This window comes from Scyliorhinus canicula, chromosome 21 (assembly GCF_902713615.1).
Source record: "Scyliorhinus canicula chromosome 21, sScyCan1.1, whole genome shotgun sequence".
In the NCBI taxonomy this organism is placed as follows: domain Eukaryota; kingdom Metazoa; phylum Chordata; class Chondrichthyes; order Carcharhiniformes; family Scyliorhinidae; genus Scyliorhinus; species Scyliorhinus canicula.
This window is the reverse complement of record NC_052166.1, coordinates 69,486,176-69,507,206: the sequence shown is the minus strand read 5'-3', so window position 1 is coordinate 69,507,206 and position 21,031 is coordinate 69,486,176. Positions and strand designations below refer to the sequence as shown.

Sequence of the window (21,031 nt, the reverse complement as noted above, 5' to 3'; positions counted from 1 at the left end):
CCTTTCTGGTGGTCAACAAGTCGAACTTGGCCTGCAAACTATGCCGTTCCCCCAGCAACCCCTCCTCCGGTGCCTTCGTGTACCTCCTATCCACATCCAGGAGCTCCCCCACCAGTCTCTCCCTCTCCCTCCTCTCCCTATGGGCCCGGATGGAAATCAGCTCCCCCCGGATCACTGCTTTCAGAGCCTCCCAGACCATCCCCACACTCAAGATACCCCTCGATACTTCCCCGGACCCTCCTACACACCTCCTCATCAGTGAAAAACCATTAATAATTAAAAATCATTAGGGATCCTGGGCTATGTAAATACAGGCATAAAGTACAATGAAGAAAGTTATGATGTACCTTTCTAAAACTCTGGTTTGACCTCATTGAAGCATTGTGTTCAATTCTGGACACACTTTGGGAAGGATGTGAAGGCTTTAGAGAAGGTGCAGAAAAGATTCATCAGAATGGTTCCAGGGATGAGGGATGTTGGTTATGTGGATCGAATGGAGGCGTTGGGATTGTTCATCTTAAAGAGGGGATTTGATAGAGGTGTTCAAAATAAAGGGAGATTCAGACAGAGCAGATGTTCCCATTGGCGGAAGGATTGAGATTGAGAAGGCACAGATATTGGGTGCTTTGCAAAAGTACCAACAGAGACGTGAGGAAAGCTGTATCACACGGCGAGTGATTAGTGAGTGATGAATTACTGCCTAAGCGTGTGGCGGAAGCAGGTTCAATTGTGGCTTTCGAAAGGGAACTGAGTGAGCACCAGAAGTGAGAAATCACAGTGAGAGCCCGTGTCTTGGGGAGACTCGGGGAGACTCGGGGAGACTCGCGGAGACTCGGGGAGACTCGGGGAGATTCGGGGAGACTCGGGGAGACTCGGGGAGACTCGGGGAGACTCTGTGCAGTGGGATTACAGTGAGCTGTGCAGTGTGATTACAGTGAGCTGTGCTGTGGGGTTACAGTGAGCTGTGCAGTGTGATTACAGTGAGTTGTGCAGTGTGATTACAGTGAGCTGTGCTGTGGGGTTACAGTGAGCTGTGCAGTGTGATTACAGTGAGCTGTGCTGTGTGATTACAGTGAGTTGTGCAGTGGGATTACAGTGAGCTGTGCAGTGGGATTACAGTGAGCTGTGCTGTGGGGTTACAGTGAGCTGTGCTGTGGGGTTACAGTGAGCTGTGCTGGGGGATTACAGTGAGCTGTGCAGTGGGATTACAGTGAGCTGTGCAGTGTGATTACAGTGAGCTGTGCTGTGGGGTTACAGTGAGCTGTGCTGTGTGATTACAGTGAGCTGTGCAGTGGGATTACAGTGAGCTGTGCAGTGGGATTACAGTGAGCTGTGCAGTGTGATTACAGTGAGCTGTGCTGTGGGGTTACAGTGAGTTGTGCAGTGGGATTACAGTGAGCTGTGCAGTGGGGTTACAGTGAGCTGTGCAGTGTGATTACAGTGAGTTGTGCAGTGGGATTACAGTGAGCTGTGCAGTGTGATTACAGTGAGCTGTGCTGTGGGGTTACAGTGAACTGATTACAGTGAGCTGTGCTGTGGGGTTACAGTGAGCTGTGCAGTGGGGTTACAGTGAGCTGTGCAGTGTGATTACAGTGAGCTGTGCAGTGTGATTACAGTGATGTGCAGTGTGATTACAGTGAGCTGTGCAGTGGGGTTACAGTGAGCTGTGCAGTGGGATTACAGTGAGCTGTGCAGTGTGGATTACAGTGAGCTGTGCAGTGGTTACAGTGAGCTGGCTGTGTGATACAGTGAGCTGTGCAGTGGGGATTACAGTGAGCTGTGCAGTGTGATTACAGTGAGCTGTGCAGTGGGATTACAGTGAGCTGTGCAGTGGGATACAGTGAGCTGCTGGTGATTACAGTGAGCTGTGCGTGGGATTACAGTGAGCTGTTACGTGACTGTGCAGTGTGATTACAGTGAGCTGTGAGTGGGATTACAGTGAGTGTGCTAGTGTGATTACAGTGAGCTGTGCAGTGGGATACAGTGAGCTGATTACAGTGAGCTGTGCGTGGGATTACAGTGAGCTGTGCAGTGGGATTACAGTGAGCTGTGCATTGGGATTACAGTGAGCTGTGCAGTGGGGATTACAGTGAGCTGAATTACAGTGAGCTGTGCTGTTGGGGTTACAGTGAGCGTGCAGGGGATTACAGTGAGCTCTGATTTACAGTGAGCTGTGCTGTGGGGTTACAGTGAGCTGTGCTGGGATTACAGTGAGCTGATTACAGTGAGCTGTGCAGTGGGATTACAGTGAGCTGTGCAGTGGGATTACAGTGAGCTGATTACAGTGAGCTGTGCTGGGGGATTACAGTGAGCTGTGCAGTGGGATTACAGTGAGCTGTGCAGTGGGATTACAGTGAGCTGTGCAGTGGGATTACAGTGAGCTGTGCTGTGTGATTACAGTGAGCTGTGCAGTGTGATTACAGTGAGCTGTGCAGTGTGATTACAGTGAGCTGTGCAGTGTGATTACAGTGAGCTGTGCAGTGTGATTACAGTGAGCTGTGCTGTGGGATTACAGTGAGCTGTGCAGTGGGATTACAGTGAGCTGTGCAGTGTGATTACAGTGAGCTGTGCAGTGGGATTACAGTGAGCTGTGCTGGGGGATTACAGTGAGCTGTGCAGTGTGATTACAGTGAGCTGTGCAGTGTGATTACAGTGAGCTGTGCAGTGGGATTACAGTGAGCTGATTACAGTGAGCTGTGCAGTGTGATTACAGTGAGCTGTGCAGTGGGATTACAGTGAGCTGTGCAGTGGGGTTACAGTGAGCTGTGCAGTGGGATTACAGTGAGCTGATTACAGTGAGCTGTGCAGTGTGATTACAGTGAGCTGTGCAGTGGGATTACAGTGAGCTGATTACAGTGAGCTGTGCAGCGGGATTACAGTGAGTTGTGCTGTGGGATTACAGTGAGCTGTGCAGTGGGATTACAGTGAGCTGTGCAGTGGGATTACAGTGAGCTGTGCAGTGGGATTACAGTGAGCTGTGCAGTGGGATTACAGTGAGCTGTGCAGTGGGGTTACAGTGAGCTGTGCTGTGGGATTACAGTGAGCTGTGCTGTGTGATTACAGTGAGCTGTGCAGTGGGGTTACAGTGAGCTGTGCAGTGGGATTACAGTGAGCTGATTACAGTGAGCTGTGCAGTGGGGTTACAGTGAGCTGTGCAGTGTGATTACAGTGAGCTGTGCAGTGTGATTACAGTGAGCTGTGCAGTGTGATTACAGTGAGTTGTGCAGTGGGATTACAGTGAGCTGTGCAGTGGGATTACAGTGATCTGATTACAGTGAGCTGTGCAGTGGGATTACAGTGAGCTGATTACAGTGAGCTGTGCAGTGGGATTACAGTGAGTTGTGCAGTGGGATTACAGTGAGCTGTGCAGTGGGATTACAGTGATCTGATTACAGTGAGCTGTGCAGTGGGATTACAGTGAGCTGATTACAGTGAGCTGTGCTGTGGGATTACAGTGAGCTGTGCAGTGGGATTACAGTGAGCTGTGCAGTGGGATTACAGTGAGCTGATTACAGTGAGCTGTGCTGTGGGATTACAGTGAGCTGTGCAGTGGGATTACAGTGAGCTGTGCAGTGGGGTTACAGTGAGCTGTGCTGTGGGATTACAGTGAGCTGTGCAGTGGGATTACAGTGAGCTGTGCAGTGTGATTACAGTGAGCTGTGCAGTGGGATTACAGTGAGCTGTGCAGTGGGATTACAGTGAGCTGTGCAGTGGGATTACAGTGAGCTGTGCAGTGTGATTACAGTGAGCTGTGCAGAGGTGTTGTTGGATGTTGATGAGAAAGGAGAAAGCTGCAGTGGTTAATGTTTGTTCAGTACCTGGTGAATATACAGGCTGTCGACGCCTAGGCCAGAAGCAGTTTCCTATGTCACGGTGTCTCTGCCAACCAGCACGTACCAACAATGAACACAGGAAACTAGGCGACAGTCGGCAGAGGGGAGCAGAAGGTGGGGGTGAGGGTGGGGGCAGTGGGAAATCATTGAAGAAGCTGCTGCAGAGAGGTCAGTAATCCTGCTGTATACGGAGACCTTCGGCAGGAACCCAGTGGATATAGACAGTGATGTAAAGTGTAGTTAGTGTAGCCTGTTTATTTCAGCGTATCTTCACACTCACATTCTTTCCCTCGAGGACTCGATGGGAAGTGATGGAAGGACTCTGAGCTGATTAACTGCTCTTTGAACCACGTTATGAACACTCTTTCCATGGCCAACAAACCCTGACCTTGCCCTGGTGGGAATCAAGGGCTAGATTCTCCGCACCCCGACGCCAAAATCGCGTTTGGCGATAAGGTGAACAATCTGCTTTCCCGCACAAAATCGCGACCGGCGCTGTTTCCACAATTGTCCGCGCCCCCCCCCCCCAAACGGCGTACTCTGGGTGTACGCCGCGGTGAGCATCCACAGCCTCAGGCCATTGCCTGAGGCCCGTCCCACTATTACCCGTCCCTGACCGGCCAAATTCCCGACGGTGTGGTCCTAATCTGGTCCTGCGTTTGGGAACCTCACATGGCAGCTGTGGCCTCAGTACAGCAATAGGGATGTTTTACTGCAATTGTATTAGTGAGGCCAGACCTGGAGCACTGTGGGCAGCTTTGGGGTCCCTATCTGAGGAAGGATGTTCTTGCTATGGAGGGAGAGCAGCGAAGGTTTACCAGGCTGATTCCTGGGATGGCGGGACTGACGTATGAGGAGAGATTAAGTCGGTTAGGATTATCTTAATTGGAGTTTAGAAGAGTGAGAGGGAATCACATAGAAACCTACAGAATTCTAACAGGATTGGACAGGGTAGATTCAGAAAGAATGTTCCCGATGGTGGGGGAGTCCAGAACTAGGGGTCACAGTTTGAGGATAAGGGGTAAACCTTTTAGGACTGAGGTGAGGAGAAATTTCTTCACCCAGAGAGCGGGGAATCTGTGGAATTCACAGAAAGCAGTTAATGCCAAAATGTTGTGTAATTTCAAGCAGGAATTCAATATCGCTCTTGGGGCTAAAGGGATCGAGGGATATGGGGGGTGAAGCGGGATCAGGGTATTGAACTTGATGATCAGCCATGATTATAATGAATGGCGGAGCAGGCTCGATGGGCTGAATGGCCTCCTCCTCCTTCTATTTTCTACATTTCTATGTAACCTCCTCCAGCCCCTACAAGCCTCTGAGCTCTCTGCACATCTCCAAGCCAGTCCTAATATCGCCTGATGCATTTTGTTCTTTATTCTCTTTTTTAAAAATTCTTTTTTTTCTAAATTTAGCGTACCCAATTATTTTTTCCAATTAAGGGGCAATTTAGCGTGGCCAATCCACCTACCCTGCACATCTTTGGGTTGTGGGGGCGAAACCCACGCAGACACGGGGAGAATGTGCAAACTCCTCACAGGCAGTGACCCAGGTCCTCAGCGCCGTAGGCAGCAATGCTAAGCACTGTGCCACCGTGCTGCCCCTGTTCTTTATTCTTTTATCGGATGTCACTGACGGGCAGCGTTTGCTGCCATCCCTAATTGCCCTGGAACGGAGCGATTCGCTGGGCCATTTCACAGGACAGGGAGGAGTTAACCATATCGCATGTGGAGAGGACAGGTAAGGACGGCACATCTCCCTCCCTAAAGGACATTAGTGAACCAGATAGAATTTTAAGACAAGATAGTTTGATTGTCACCATTGCTGAGACTATCTTTATTTTACATCGGCTGCGGTGAGATTTGAACCTTTGCCCCCAGATTATTAGTCCAGTGTTATTATCACTATCCTCCCCTCGGTGTTAACGTTTATCTGATTCCTGTGAAGTACCCTGGGGGGGTTTTCTGTTTTAAACGTGCCAGAGAAATGCAGTCTGTTCAGTTTAAATTGCCCGGGCAAACTTGGATGTCTTCAAGAGCAGGAGGACTTGTCAAATAAATTCAAGCTATGGACAAGAAAGAAGACCAGCTGTGCATTTGCACAAAGCCAGTTAGTATCTTTTTTACTTCACTAAACTATTACGAAGCTCCCCAAGGCTATTATTTGGGGCAACTTGACAATTAGAGAGTCTGTCCTCCGTTGAGAAGGTTCAGTAATACTTGCTTGGGTTAGTCTGGGCTGGTGGATGTGGGGTTTGCTGACCCAGCTGACTGGCTCCCGTTGATATACTGTTCATCACCCAGGATTGTTTCAGATGCAGGAACTTGCCTATTTCCTTAGTGAAACCCTATCGAAGCTTCCTGTTTTCCCACCTGTGCTGACAGTTTGTGTTACGTGTTAGTCTCCGTATTCTGAATATATACTTCCTGTATTACTGATTAGTTCAATTTATTGACCCACAATCTGTGTTAAACCCCGTTTCTTGTTGGGTGCAACAAATTAGCAAATTCCAAATTCCTGTGAAGGACTGTCCCTGTGACAGTGCGGCATTCCCTCAGTACTGACCCTGTGACAGTGCGGCATTCGCTCAGCACTGACCCTCTTACAGTGCAGCACTCCCTCAGTACTGACCCTCTGACAGTGCAGCACTCCCTCAGTACTGACCCTCTGACAGTGCAGCACTCCCTCAGTACTGACCCTCTGATAGTGCGGCACTCCCTCAGTACTGACCCTCTGACAGTGCGGCATTCCCTCAGTACTGACCCTCTGACAGTGCGGCACTCCCTCAGTACCGACCCTCTGACAGTGCGGCACTCCCTCAGTACTGACCCTCTGACAGTGCGGCACTCCCTCAGTACTGACCCTCTGACAGTGCGGCACTCCCTCAGTACTGACCCTCTGACAGTGCAGCACTCCCTCAGTGCTGACCCTCTGACAGTGCAGCACTCCCTCAGTACTGACCCTCTGACAGTGCAGCACTCCCTCAGTACTGACCCTCTGACAGTGCGGCACTCCCTCAGTACTGACCCTCTGACAGTGCGGCTCTCCCTCAGTACTGACCCTCTGACAGTGCGGCACTCCCTCAGTACTGACCCTCTGACAGTGCAGCACTCCCTCAGTACTGACCCTCTGACAGTGCCATGCTCCCTCAGTACTGACCCTCTGACAGTGCAGCACTCCCTCAGTACTGACCCTCTGACAGTGCAGCACTCCCTCAATACTGACCCTCTGACAGTGCGGCACTCCCTCAGTACTGACCCTCTGACAGTGCGGCTCTCCCTCAGTACTGATCCTCTGACAGTGCGGCACTCCCTCAGTACTGACCCTCTGACAGTGCAGCACTCCCTCAGTACTGACCCTCTGACAGTGCAGCACTCCCTCAGTACTGACCCTCTGACAGTGCAGCACTCCCTCAGTACTGACCCTGTGACAGTGCGGCACTCCCTCAGTACTGACCCTCTGACAGTGCGGTGCTCCCTCAGTACTGACCCTCTGACAGTGCAGCACTCCCTCAGTACTGCCCCTCTGACAGTACGGCACTCCCTCAGTACTGACCCTCTGACAGTGCAGCACTCCCTCAGTACTGACCCTCTGACAGTGCGGCACTCCCTCAGTACTGCCCCTCTGACAGTACGGCACTCCCTCAGTACTGACCCTCTGACAGTGCAGCACTCCCTCAGTACTGCCCCTCTGACAGTGCGGCACTCCCTCAGTACTGACCCTCTGACAGTGCGGCACTCCCTCAGTACTGACCCTCTGACAGTGCGGCACTCCCTCAATACTGACCCTCTGACAGTGCAGCACTCCCTCAGTACTGACCCTCTGACAGTGCGGGGCTCCCTCAGTACTGACCCTCTGACAGTGCGGCACTCCCTCAGTACTGACCCTCTGACAGTGCAGCCCTCCCTCAGTACTGACCCTCTGACAGTGTGGCACTCCCTCAGTACTGACCCTCTGACAGTGCGGGGCTCCCTCAGTACTGACCCTCTGACAGTGCGGTGCTCCCTCAGTACTGACCCTCTGACAGTGCAGCACTCCCTCAGTACTGACCCTCTGACAGTGCGGCACTCCCTCAGTACTGACCCTCTGACAGTGTGGCACTCCCTCAGTACTGACCCTCTGACAGGGCGGCACTCCCTCAGTACTGACCCTCTGACAGTGCGGCACTCCCTCAGTACAGACCCTCTGACAGTGCAGCACTCCCTCAGTACTGACCCTCTGACAGTGCAGCACTCCCTCAGTACTGACCCTCTGACAGTGCGGCACTCCCTCAGTACTGACCCTCTGACAGTGCAGCACTCCCTCAGTACTGACCCTCTGACAGTGCAGCACTCCCTCAGTACTGACCCTCTGACAGTGCGGCACTCCCTCAGTACTGACCCTCTGACAGTGCGGCACTCCCTCAGTACTGACCCTCTGACAGTGCAGCACTCCCTCAGTACTGACCCTCTGACAGTGTGGTGCTCCCTCAGTACTGACCCTCTGATAGTGTGGCACTCCCTCAGTACTGACCCTCTGACAGTGCGGCACTCCCTCAGTACTGACCCTCTGATAGTGCGGCACTCCCTCAGTACTGACCCTCTGACAGTGCGGCACTCCCTCAGTACTGACCCTCTGATAGTGCGGCACTCCCTCAGTACTGACTCTGACAGTGCGGGGCTCCCTCAGTACTGACCCTCTGACAGTGCAGCACTCCCTCAGTACTGACCCTCTGACAGTGTGGTGCTCCCTCAGTACTGACCCTCTGACAGTGCAGCACTCCCTCAGTACTGACCCTCTGACAGTGTGGTGCTCCCTCAGTACTGACCCTCTGACAGTGTGGTGCTCCCTCAGGACTGACCCTCTGACAGTGTGGTGCTCCTTCAGTACTGACCCTGCGACAGTACGACGCTCCTTCAGTTCTGCCGCTGCAGATATTGTCCAGGAGACTGGGTGAAGCTTGCCTGTTCTTCAAAATAATGCCCTGGTTCACCCTCCATACAGCAAGCTTTGAGCTAGCACATGGCATATTCGCTTGTTGCAAATAGATTGCGGTGGAAAACAGAAGAAATATTCCTCCAATCATAAAGAGCTTTGATGAGACCAAATCTGGAGAACTGCTTTGGTCTCATTTGCTAATCTCCTCACCTGGTTTTTTGCTAATTACCTTAAATCTGTGTCCTCTGCTCCCACCATCCTTTCACTGGAAAGAATTTTTCATTATATACTGTCAAAACCTTTCATATTGTTCAATAACTCCATTAAATCTGCTCCTAAACTTCTCTGTTCTTTGAACAATTGCAGCTTTGCCTGTCTCCCCACATTCCTGAAAACCCTCATCCTTGGAAACATTTATTAAATTCTCTCCAGACCCTTTCCAAGGCCTTGATGTCTTTCAGAAATACGATGCAGAGGATTGGCCGCATTGCTTCATCTGGGGCCTGCCAGGAATTTAATATAACCGCCTGAGCCTCTGCTTACACTGTCAAGGTTCCTGTTTCTTTTAACACTTGCCTCAAATTCTGTGATTTGTGTCTGAATTCTTGGTTATCTCTGTTCCTGTTGCCCTTGAAAATTGAGTTGTTTAATCTGGATTGGAACATTAGATTTTCCTGATAACGGGGGTGTAATTAATGCTCCATCGTACTGGGAACTAGGTCGTCTCCTGATCTCTGCTAAGACCTGACCTGGAGAGGCACTATATAGGTGTTCCCCTGATGGAGTGAGGTAGTAATTGGCTCGGGATTCCTCCTCCTGAACAATGTCCACTGAGTATTATTAGTTGACATGGAGTGAGAACATGGTCTTGTCATGTGAGAGTGCCTTTAAGAATTGGATGATTAAGAAATGTACCTTTAAGAAATGAAGTGGATCATATTACTGAAGTGATGTCACAGGGGGAGGAGCTGAACTCACTTCTGCTTTTTGGGAGTTTTAGTTTCAGTTTGAAGAAAGCTTGGGTGTGGCTGTGAGCTGCATTGCTGGTGATCTCTGCCATAAACAACTATCTCTTAATCCTTTGGTGAAATCGGAATTGTAAAAAGGTCTTATTATTGCATATAAATCTAATGTGCTTCTGTTTGAAGGATTTGTTAAGTCTTTTGGATGTGTAAAGGAACAGTTTGCAGGATTGGGTAGTGTTGTATTATTTTCGGGGTTATCTTTGAAGTGAGGGGTGTTAAGAGAGCCAATGTTTATTTAAAAGGTTAATTTGACTTCATGGAATAAACTTTGTTTTGTTTTAAAAACCACGTGTCCATAATTGTAATACTACACCTGGGGAACAAGCCATGTGCTTCAAAAGCAACAATCCATTAAAGCTGGGGGTTGGTTGAACTCCATGATACATTTTGGGGTTCTGAAAACACCTCCTCCATATCAGTCTTTGATGCTTTTGAGGTTGAATATGCTTAACAAAGTATGCTGAGCAACTGCAAGCAGGCAGCACAGTCAAAAGGGAGATCAGAGCAGGTAAATAAATGATGTCAACGAAAGTCAACAATATGGAAATATGGAATCAAGGTGCTCCAGAATTAGTAAGAAGTCGTACAACACCAGGTTAAAGTCCAACAGGTTTGTTTTGAATCACTAGCTTTCGGAGCGCAGCTCCTTCCTCAGGTGAATGAAGAGGTGGGTTCCAGAAACATATATATAGACAAAGTTAATGATGCAACATGATACTTTGAATGCGAGTCTTTGCAGGTAATTGAGTCTTTACAGGTCCAGATGGAGCAACTGGAGAGAGGGCTAATCACAGGTTAAAGAGGTGTGAATTGTCTCAAGCCAGGACAGTTGGTAGGATTTCGCAAGCCCAGGCCAGATGGTGGGGGGGTGACTGTAATGCGACACAAGTCCAGAAATATGAATGCTGTCTGAGATATTTTCATACTGCGAGGAGGTTTCTTGGGTGACGTTGAACTGGGCCCGCAACAGTTATCCCCTTTGTTGCCTGCAGCAGTACAAGAGGAGAGACAGCGAGGTAAGGATAGGAATGAGAACGAGGTGGAGTCGACGAGCAGTGCGAATGAAGACATGCCGGTGGAGAAGATAGTGGAGGCGGAACTGGCAGTCGAGCCCAAGACAGAGACTTACATCGACTCGAATCTCAGCATGGCCAGCAGCTCGGTGAGTAGGTATACTGCATGCCAATAAATTCCAGTGCCAACAGTGCGGCACTCCCTCAGTACTGACCCTCTGACAGTGCGGCACTCCCTCAGTACTGACCCTCTGACAGTGCGGCACTCCCTCAGTACTGACCCTCTGACTGTGCGGCACTCCCTCAGTACTGACCCTCTGACAGTGCGGCACTCCCTCAGTACTGACCCTCTGACAGTGCAGCACTCCCTCAGTACTGACCCTCTGACAGTGCGGCGCTCCCTCAGTACTGACCCTCTGACAGTGCAGCACTCCCTCAGTACTGACCCTCTGACAGTGCGGCACTCCCTCAGTACTGACCCTCTGACAGTGCAGCACTCCCTCAGTACTGACCCTCTGACAGTGCAGCACTCCCTCAGTACTGACCCTCTGACAGTGCGGCGCTCCCTCAGTACTGACCCTCTGACAGTGCGGCACTCCCTCAGTACGGACCCTCTGACAGTGCAGTGCTCCCTCAGTACGGACCCTCTGACAGTGCAGCACTCCCTCAGTACTGACCCTCTGACAGTGCAGCACTCCCTCAGTACTGACCATCTGACAGTGCAGCACTCCCTCAGTACTGACCCTCTGACAATGTGGCACTCCCTCAGTACTGACCCTCTGACAGTGCGGCACTCCCTCAGTACTGACCCTCTGACAGTGCGGCACTCCCTCAGTACTGACCCTCTGACAGTGCAGCACTCCCTCAGTACTGACCCTGTGACAGTGCGGCACTCCCTCAGTACTGACCCTCTGACAGTGCAGCACTCCCTCAGTACTGACCCTCTGACAGTGCGGCACTCCCTCAGTACTGACCCTCTGACAGTGAAGCGCTCCCTCAGTACTGACCCTCTGACAGTGCGGCACTCCCTCAGTACTGACCCTCTGACAGTGCGGCACTCCCTCAGTACTGACCCTCTGACAGTGCAGCACTCCCTCAGTACTGACCCTCTGACAGTGAAGCGCTCCCTCAGTACTGACTCTCTGACAGTGTGGCGCTCCCTCAGTACTGACCCTCTGACAGTGCGGCACTCCCTCAGTACTGACCCTCTGACAGTGCAGCACTCCCTCAGTACTGACCCTCTGACAGTGCGGCACTCCCTCAGTACTGACCCTCTGACAGTGTGGCACTCCCTCAGTACTGACCCTCTGACAGTGTGGCACTCCCTCAGTACTGACCCTCTGACAGTGCAGCACTCCCTCAGTACTGACCCTCTGACAGTGCAGCGCTCCCTCAGTACTGACCCTCTGACAGTGCAGCGCTCCCTCAGTACTGACCCTCTGACAGTGCGGCACTCCCTCAGCACTGACCCTCTGACAGTGCAGCACTCCCTCAGTACTGACCCTCTCACAGTGCGGCACTCCCTCAGTACTGACCCTCTGACAGTGCAGCACTCCCTCAGTACTGACCCTCTGACAGTGCAGCACTCCCTCAGTACTGACCCTCTGACAGTGCAGTGCTCCCTCAGCACTGACCCTCTGACAGTGCAGCACTCCCTCAGTACTGACCCTCTGACAGTGCGGCACTCCCTCAGTACTGACCCTCTGACAGTGCGGCGCTCCCTCAGTACTGACCCTCTGACAGTGCAGTGCTCCCTCAGTACGGACCCTCTGACAGTGCAGCGCTCCCTCAGTACTGACCCTCTGACAGTGCGGCACTCCCTCAGTACTGACCCTCTGACAGTGCGGCTCTCCCTCAGTACTGACCCTCTGACAGTGCGGCACTCCCTCAGTACTGACCCTCTGACAGTGCGGCTCTCCCTCAGTACTGACCCTCTGACAGTGCGGCTCCCTCAGTACTGACCCTCTGACAGTGCGACAATCCCTCGGTACTGACCCTCTGACAGTGCAGCACTCCCTCAGTACTGACCCTCTGACAGTGCGGCTCCCTCAGTACTGACCCTCTGACAGTGCGACAATCCCTCGGTACTGACCCTCTGACAGTGCGGCACTCCCTCAGTACTGACCCTCTGACAGTGCAGCACTCCTTCAGTACTGACCCTCTGACAGTGCTACACTCCCTCGGTACTGACCCACTGACAGTGCAGCACTCCCTCAGTACTGACCCTCTGACAGTGCAGCACTCCCTTAGTACTGACCCTCTGACAGTGCGGCTCCCTCAGTACTGACCCTCTGACAGTGCGGCGCTCCCTCAGTACTGACCCTCTGACAGTGCGGCACTCCCTCAGTACTGACCCTCTGACAGTGCGGCACTCCCTCAGTACTGACCCTCTGACAGTGCAGCTCTCCCTCAGTACTGACCCTCTGACAGTGCGGCGCTCCCTCAGTACGGACCCTCTGACAGTGCAGCGCTCCCTCAGTACTGACCCTCTGACAGTGCGGCACTCCCTCAGTACTGACCCTCTGACAGTGCAGTGCTCCCTCAGTACGGACCCTCTGACAGTGCAGCGCTCCCTCAGTACTGACCCTCTGACAGTGCGGCACTCCCTCAGTACTGACCCTCTGACAGTGCGGCTCTCCCTCAGTACTGACCCTCTGACAGTGCGGCTCCCTCAGTACTGACCCTCTGACAGTGCGACAATCCCTCGGTACTGACCCTCTGACAGTGCAGCACTCCCTCAGTACTGACCCTCTGACAGTGCGGCTCCCTCAGTACTGACCCTCTGACAGTGCGACAATCCCTCGGTACTGACCCTCTGACAGTGCGGCACTCCCTCAGTACTGACCCTCTGACAGTGCAGCACTCCTTCAGTACTGACCCTCTGACAGTGCTACACTCCCTCGGTACTGACCCACTGACAGTGCAGCACTCCCTCAGTACTGACCCTCTGACAGTGCGGCACTCCCTCAGTACTGACCCTCTGACAGTGCGGCACTCCCTCAGTACTGACCCTCTGACAGTGCAGCTCTCCCTCAGTACTGACCCTCTGACAGTGCGGCGCTCCCTCAGTACGGACCCTCTGACAGTGCAGCGCTCCCTCAGTACTGACCCTCTGACAGTGCGGCACTCCCTCAGTACTGACCCTCTGACAGTGCAGTGCTCCCTCAGTACGGACCCTCTGACAGTGCAGCGCTCCCTCAGTACTGACCCTCTGACAGTGCAGCACTCCCTCAGTACTGACCCTCTGACAGTGCAGCAGTCCCTCAGTACTGACCCTCTGACAGTGCGGCACTCCCTCAGTACTGACCCTCTGACAGTGCGGCGCTCCCTCAGTACTGACCCTCTGACAGTGCAGCACTCCCTCAGTACTGACCCTCTGACAGTGGGGCACTCCCTCAGTACTGACCCTCTGACAGTGCAGCACTCCCTCAGTACTGACCCTCTGACAGTGCGGCACTCCCTCAGTACTGACCCTCTGACAGTGCAGCCCTCCCTCAGTACTGACCCTCTGACAGTGCGGCACTCCCTCAGTACTGACCCTCTGACAGTGCGCCACTCCCTCAGTACTGACCCTCTGACAGTGCAGCACTCCCTCAGTACTGACCCTCTGACAGTGCGGCACTCCCTCAGTACTGACCCTCTGACAGTGCGGCACTCCCTCAGTACTGACCCTCTGACAGTGCGGCATTCCCTCAGTACTGACCCTCTGACAGTGGGGCACTCCCTCAGTACTGACCCTCTGACAGTGCGGCACTCCCTCAGTACTGACCCTCTGACAGTGCGGCACTCCCTCAGTACTGACTCTGACAAAGGCAAGTGCTGTCTCTCAAATGAGATCAGAAAAAGCCCTTTCACGCGATAGATTGAAATGTTGGAGTTGTTCGTTGCGCTGTGCTGGCCCATTCCTCTCTCAGTCACCAGCACTGAAACAGCTACTTTCACAGTTCTGATTGTCCACTCTTGCTTTGTGTAATTGGCTCCTGCTTTTCGCCCATCACCACAGTGAGGCAGCTTGGATTAGGAGGCGAGTGATGATCTAATGAACGTGTTCAGAATGAGAAATTACAATGTGCAGTGGAAAAGCCTGGAACAAGCAGCTATCACAATCGAGCCAGGTCATTCCTGACTGATGCCACAGTCTATCTTCAGTCAGAGCTGAGTGAAATCTGGAGCACTATCCCACAAAGACTGTGGAGCCTGTGGGTCAGTTGGGGCCAATGACAATGAGTTTGCTTTTTGCTGGGTGATGGGATTAAGGATTGCGGACAGATGGAGTTGTGATCACTATCAGCCATCACTAACTGAACAGGATCAAGGGGCTAAATGGCCTCTTTCCCTTGTGAAATCTGAAAGATACTATAGAACTGAAGGTTGTTTCTTGGGTTTTCTATTTTTGTACGTTCTTGGCTTGTTGTGGTGGAGGAGTTCCTGATACAGTGCGTGTGTAATTGTAATCTCCTCCTTCCTCTTTCTCTGCCAGCCGAACGACCCAGTCACCAACATCTGCCAAGCAGCGGACAAGCAACTCTTCACATTGGTTGAGTGGGCCAAACGGATCCCACACTTCTCAGAGCTCCCATTGGACGACCAGGTCATTCTCTTGCGGGCAGGTAACAGCCTCTGTTTTACGTTCCCACCCTGTAGCTGTTCAAACGTGGCAGTCTGTGCCACCCCACTACCCTATAACCCCATCGGGGCTCTCTGCTGTCCATCCCCGCTGCCCTTTGGCAATCTGCAAAGATCCAAGTTGCACCACAGGATGGTGCAATTTGCATTATGGTGCCTGGCTATCGTCACCATTGCTGGGGGTTGCCATTAACCAGGCTGAGCTGCACTAGCCATATAAATACTGTGGCTACCAGAGCAGGTCAGAGGCTGTGAATACAGCAGTGAGTAACTCGCCTCCTGACTCCCCAAAGCCTGTCCACCATCTACAAGGCCCAAGTCAGGAGTGTGATGGAATATTCTCTACTTGTCTGGATGTGTTCAGCTCCAACAACACTCAAGAAGCTCGACACCATCCAGGGCAAAGCAGCAATTTTTGATTCTGAGCTCATTACCCCAATTGAGAGGTGAGCTAAACTCAACACCTTACTTGAAGGATTATTGTTTTATAACATTCCTGTGAGGTACCTTGGGATGTGTCGAGATGTGGGAGATAACCTTGGGTCCAGAAATGGGGGGGGGGGGGGGGGGGTAGGGGTTTCCAATGTATAGCAGGCAATTTAAGGGTTAAACAGACTGAAGGAAAATATTTTGAGCCCGGATTCAAAGGGATACGCCCACATCTGGCTGAGTCACATGGTCCATTCAGACTTCAACCCATCAGGGAATGCATAAGTTTCTTCACCTGAAATCCATTAATTTCCGGGACATTCCTTCATGACCAACCATTATCTTATTACAGAGTTGGATGACCCATTTCCCGTCAATGGAAGGTTAGTTGCATATCAATGTCATAGCTCTGGTCTTTGTGTAAAAGGGAGTGGACAATCGAGCAGCCCATTATATTCTGTTCCAGTCTGGACAGTCCAGAGGAGGACCTATGTTTGGAGGGCTGGGTGGAGCTTAGAGAGAGAGAGAGAATCAGTTTGGAACAGAGAAAGTGTGAGCAGCCTTGAGAGTGGCCATGAAATCCGCTATACGAGAAGGATGTAAGCAACCATCAAAGAGGTCAGAGAGAAGGCGTTGGGAAAGGGTTCTGAACAAATGTCCATAACAGAAGAAAGATTGCAAGTGCTGTTTTACCTGTATGTGTAAGTGGAATGAGAGTTGTATTTTCATGAAAAGTGGTGTTTGAGAGGAACTTGTGTTAAGGTTGCTGCATGGGGCATCACTGCAGCACAGTGGGTAGCACTGTGGCTTCACAGCTCCAGGGTCCCAGGTTCGATTCCCGGCTTGGGTCACTGTCTGTGCGGAGTCTGCACATCCTCCCCGTGTGTGCGTGGGTTTCCTCCGGGTGCTCCGGTTTCCTCCCACAGTCCAAAGATGTGCAGGTTAGGTGGATTGGCCGTGCTAAATTGCCCTTAGTGTCCAAACTTGCCCTTAGTGTTGGGTGGGGTTACTGGGTTATGGGGATAGGGTGGAGGTGTGGGCTTGGGTAGGGTGCTCTTTCCAGGAGCCGGTGCAGTCTCGATGGGCTGAATGGCCTCCTTCTGCCCTGTAAATTCTATGATGTAATCTGTTAGTGTGAGAATTGAAGTAAAAGTTTAAATATTGTTTTCTTTTATTTTGTTTTAATAACGTTTGTTTATAAATTAACCCTATTTCTTACATTATCGCTCCCGGAACGAATCGATCTTTCAGCACAGCCTTAAAACTTAAAAAAGTTACGGGTCTGGTTCACTCTCTTAGCCATTCTTGAGGGCTGACCAGGCATCCGTAACAGATGCGTTACTACATTAAAGATGTAGTAAATTCAAACTTATTATTGGACAACATTTTTGTTCCAATTAAGGGGCAATTTAGCGTGGCCAATTCACCTACCCTACACATCTTTGTGTTGTGGGGGTGAAACCCACGCAGACACGGGGAGAATGTGCAAACTCCACATGGACAGTGACCCGGGGCCGGGATCAAACCTTATTGGACAACATTTGACACTGAGTCACATAAGAGGGTGTTAGGAAAGGTGCTCAAAGGCCTGGTCATTTTAAGGTGGAGAGGTTTAGAGAGGGACCCCCTTTTCCCATATTCACCCACTCAGTGCTCCTTCCCCTGCACACTTGGTTGTATTGAGTTGTGACTATGTCGTGATTGTGCAAACACATCACACGCGCCTAACGATGCTGATTGTGAAGTGGAGGAACTCACTGACTGATAAAAAGGGAGTAGAGTTGGCCAGAGCTGAAGAAGGGGAGCTGTAATGCAGACTGTTATAACCAGTCTTTGTGCCTGGAGCTGATGAGAGGGTTAGTCAGTCAGGCTGAAACGTACATTCTGGCAACATTGTGTGGGTGGGCAGGAATGGAAGGATTTATCTCGTATGGCACAAGCAGGGCTGGAGTACAGGAGTTGAGGATTCTGAGAACTGTGAGCACTGGGTATTCAGTGTGATATCTTGTCTCACTTGGCTACACCTGTATTGTGTCTTCAGGCTGGAATGAACTGCTGATTGCTTCATTTTCACATCGTTCCATCACCGTGAAAGATGGCATTCTGCTGGCAACTGGCCTCCATGTCCACAGGAACAGTGCACACAGCGCTGGAGTGGGGGCCATCTTCGACAGGTCAGCTCCTTTACTCCCTGACTTGAGATGGGGTGGGGGTAGGAGTGGGGGTGTATTCACTCAGTTATGGAGCAGCAGTGACACCCTGCCACCCTGCATACTGGGTATAGGTGCAGGGTAATTAAAATTAACCACTGTAGCAGAAAGTGGTTTGGGGTTAGCTGCAGTGGGAGGGGGGGCTGTGGAGTGGGGGCGTGGCCACGGCGTGGGGCTGTGGAGTGGGGGCGTGGCCACGGCGTGGGGCCGTGGAGTGGGGGCGAAGCCGAGGTGTGGGGGCGTGACCACAGAGTGGGGCTGCGGAGTGAGGGCGTGGCTGCAGAGTGGGAGTGGGGGGGCGTGGCTGCAGAGTGGGAGTGGGGGGCCTGGCTGCAGAGTGGGAGTGGGGGGCCTGGCTGCAGAGTGGGAGTGGGGTGCATGGCTGCGGAGTGGGGGCGTGGCTGCAGAGTGGGAGTGGGGGGCCTGGCTGCAGAGTGGGAGTGGGGTGCATGGCTGCGGAGTGGGGGCGTGGCTGCAGAGTGGGAGTGGGGCCGTGGCTGCAGAGTGGGAGTGGGGGGGGCGTGGCTGCAGAGTGGGAGTGGGGGCGTGGCTGCGGAGTGGGGGCGTGGCCACGGCGTGGGGCTGTGGAGTGGGGGCGTGGCCACGGCGTGGGGCCGTGGAGTGGGGGCGAAGCCGAGGTGTGGGGGCGTGACCACAGAGTGGGGCTGCGGAGTGAGGGCGTGGCTGCAGAGTGGGAGTGGGGGGGCGTGGCTGCAGAGTGGGAGTGGGGGGGCGTGGCTGCAGAGTGGGAGTGGGGGGGGCGTGGCTGCAGAGTGGGAGTGGGGGGGGGCGTGGCTGCAGAGTGGGAGTGGGGGGGGCGTGGCTGCAGAGTGGGAGTGGGGGGCCTGGCTGTAGAGTGGGAGTGGGGGCGTGGCTGCGGAGTGGGGGCGTGGCTGCAGAGTGGGAGTGGGGGGCCTGGCTGCAGAGTGGGAGTGGGGGGGGCGTGGCTGCAGAGTGGGAGTGGGGGGGCCTGGCTGCAGAGTGGGAGTGGGGGGGGCGTGGCTGCAGAGTGGGAGTGGGGGGCCTGGCTGCAGAGTGGGAGTGGGGGGGGCGTGGCTGCAGAGTGGGAGTGGGGGGCGTGGCTGCAGAGTGGGAGTGGGGGGGCGTGGCTGCAGAGTGGGAGTGGGGGGGGTGTGGCTGCAGAGTGGGAGTGGGGCCTGGCTGCAGAGTGGGAGTGGGGGCGTGGCTGCGGAGTGGGGGCGTGGCTGCAGAGTGGGAGTGGGGGCGAGGCTGCGGAGTCGGAGTGGGGGTGCATGGCTGCGGAGTGGGGGCGAGGCTGCGGAGTCGGAGTGGGGGTGCATGGCTGCGGAGTGGGGGCGTGGCTGCAGAGTGGGAGTGGGGGGGCGTGGCTGCAGAGTGGGAGTGGGGGCGTGGCTGCGGAGTGGGAGTGGGGGCGTGGCTGCGGAGTGGGGGCGTGGCTGCAGAGTGGGAGTGGGGCCGTGGCTGCAGAGTGGGAGTGGGGGGGGCGTGGCTGCAGAGTGGGAGTGGGGGCGTGGCTGCGGAGTGGGGGCGTGGCTGCAGAGTGGGAGTGGGGGGCCTGGCTGCAGAGTGGGAGTGGGGTGCATGGCTGCGGAGTGGGGGTGTGGCTGCAGAGTGGGAGTGGGGGGGCGTGGCTGCAGAGTGGGAGTGGGGCCGTGGCTGCAGAGTGGGAGTGGGGGTGTGGCTGCGGAGTTGGGGCGTGGCTGCAGAGTGGGAGTGGGGGTGTGGCTGCAGAGTGGGAGTGGGGGCGTGGCTGCAGAGTGGGAGTGGGGGGCGTGGCTGCAGAGTGGGAGTGGGGCCGTGGCTGCAGAGTGGGAGTGGGGGGGGCGTGGCTGCAGAGTGGGAGTGGGGGGGGCGTGGCTGCAGAGTGGGAGTGGGGGCGTGGCTGCGGAGTGGGGGCGTGGCTGCAGAGTGGGAGTGGGGGGCCTGGCTGCAGAGTGGGAGTGGGGTGCATGGCTGCGGAGTGGGGGTGTGGCTGCAGAGTGGGAGTGGGGGGGCGTGGCTGCAGAGTGGGAGTGGGGGGGGCGTGGCTGCAGAGTGGGAGTGGGGCCGTGGCTGCAGAGTGGGAGTGGGGGTGTGGCTGCGGAGTTGGGGCGTGGCTGCAGAGTGGGAGTGGGGGTGTGGCTGCAGAGTGGGAGTGGGGGCGTGGCTGCGGAGTTGGGGCGTGGCTGCAGAGTGGGAGTGGGGGTGTGGCTGCAGAGTGGGAGTGGGGGTGTGGCTGCAGAGTGGGAGTGGGGGTGTGGCTGCAGAGTGGGAGTGGGGGTGTGGCTGCAGAGTGGGAGTGGGGGTGTGGCTGCAGAGTGGGAGTGGGGGTGTGGGCGCAGAGTGGGAGTGGGGGTGTGGCTGCAGAGTGGGAGTGGGGGTGTGGCTGCAGAGTGGGAGTGGGGGTGTGGCTGCAGAGTGGGGGTGGGGGGGTGGCTGCAGAGTGGGAGTGGGGGTGTGGCTGCAGAGTGGGAGTGGGGGTGTGGCTGCAGAGTGGGAGTGGGGGTGTGGCTGCAGAGTGGGAGTGGGGGTGTGGCTGCAGAGTGGGAGTGGGGGGGGCGTGGCTGCAGAGTGAGAGTGGGGGGGCGTGGCTGCAGAGTGAGAGTGGGGGGGCGTGGCTGTAGAGTGGGAGTGGGGGCGTGGCTGTAGAGTGGGGGCGTGGCTGTAGAGTGGGAGTGGGGGTGAGGCTGCGGAGTGAGGGCGTGGCTGCAGAGTGGGAGTGGGGGTGTGGCTGCAGAGTGGGAGTGGGGGTGTGGCTGCAGAGTGGGAGTGGGGGTGTGGCTGCAGAGTGGGAGTGGGGGTGTGGCTGCAGAGTGGGAGTGGGGGTGTGGCTGCAGAGTGGGAGTGGGGGGGCGTGGCTGCAGAGTGAGAGTGGGGGGGCGTGGCTGCAGAGTGAGAGTGGGGGGGCGTGGCTGTAGAGTGGGAGTGGGGGCGTGGCTGTAGAGTGGGGGCGTGGCTGTAGAGTGGGAGTGGGGGTGAGGCTGCGGAGTGAGGGCGTGGCTGCAGAGTGGGAGTGG

General features: G+C 54.4%; 1 protein-coding gene across 2 annotated transcripts in view; it reads left to right on the top strand.

Annotated features, from left to right (window-relative positions):
* The window catches only part of LOC119955450 (retinoic acid receptor RXR-alpha-A), an 86,118-nt gene that overhangs the window by 29,650 nt on the left and 35,437 nt on the right, over nt 1-21,031 (top strand). For both annotated transcript variants that reach the window (XM_038781634.1, XM_038781635.1), the window contains exons 4-6: nt 10,768-10,937; nt 15,269-15,398; nt 17,885-18,017. In XM_038781634.1, coding sequence (XP_038637562.1) covers nt 10,768-10,937; nt 15,269-15,398; nt 17,885-18,017 — 433 coding nt within the window. The remainder of the gene's footprint in view (nt 1-10,767; nt 10,938-15,268; nt 15,399-17,884; nt 18,018-21,031) is intronic.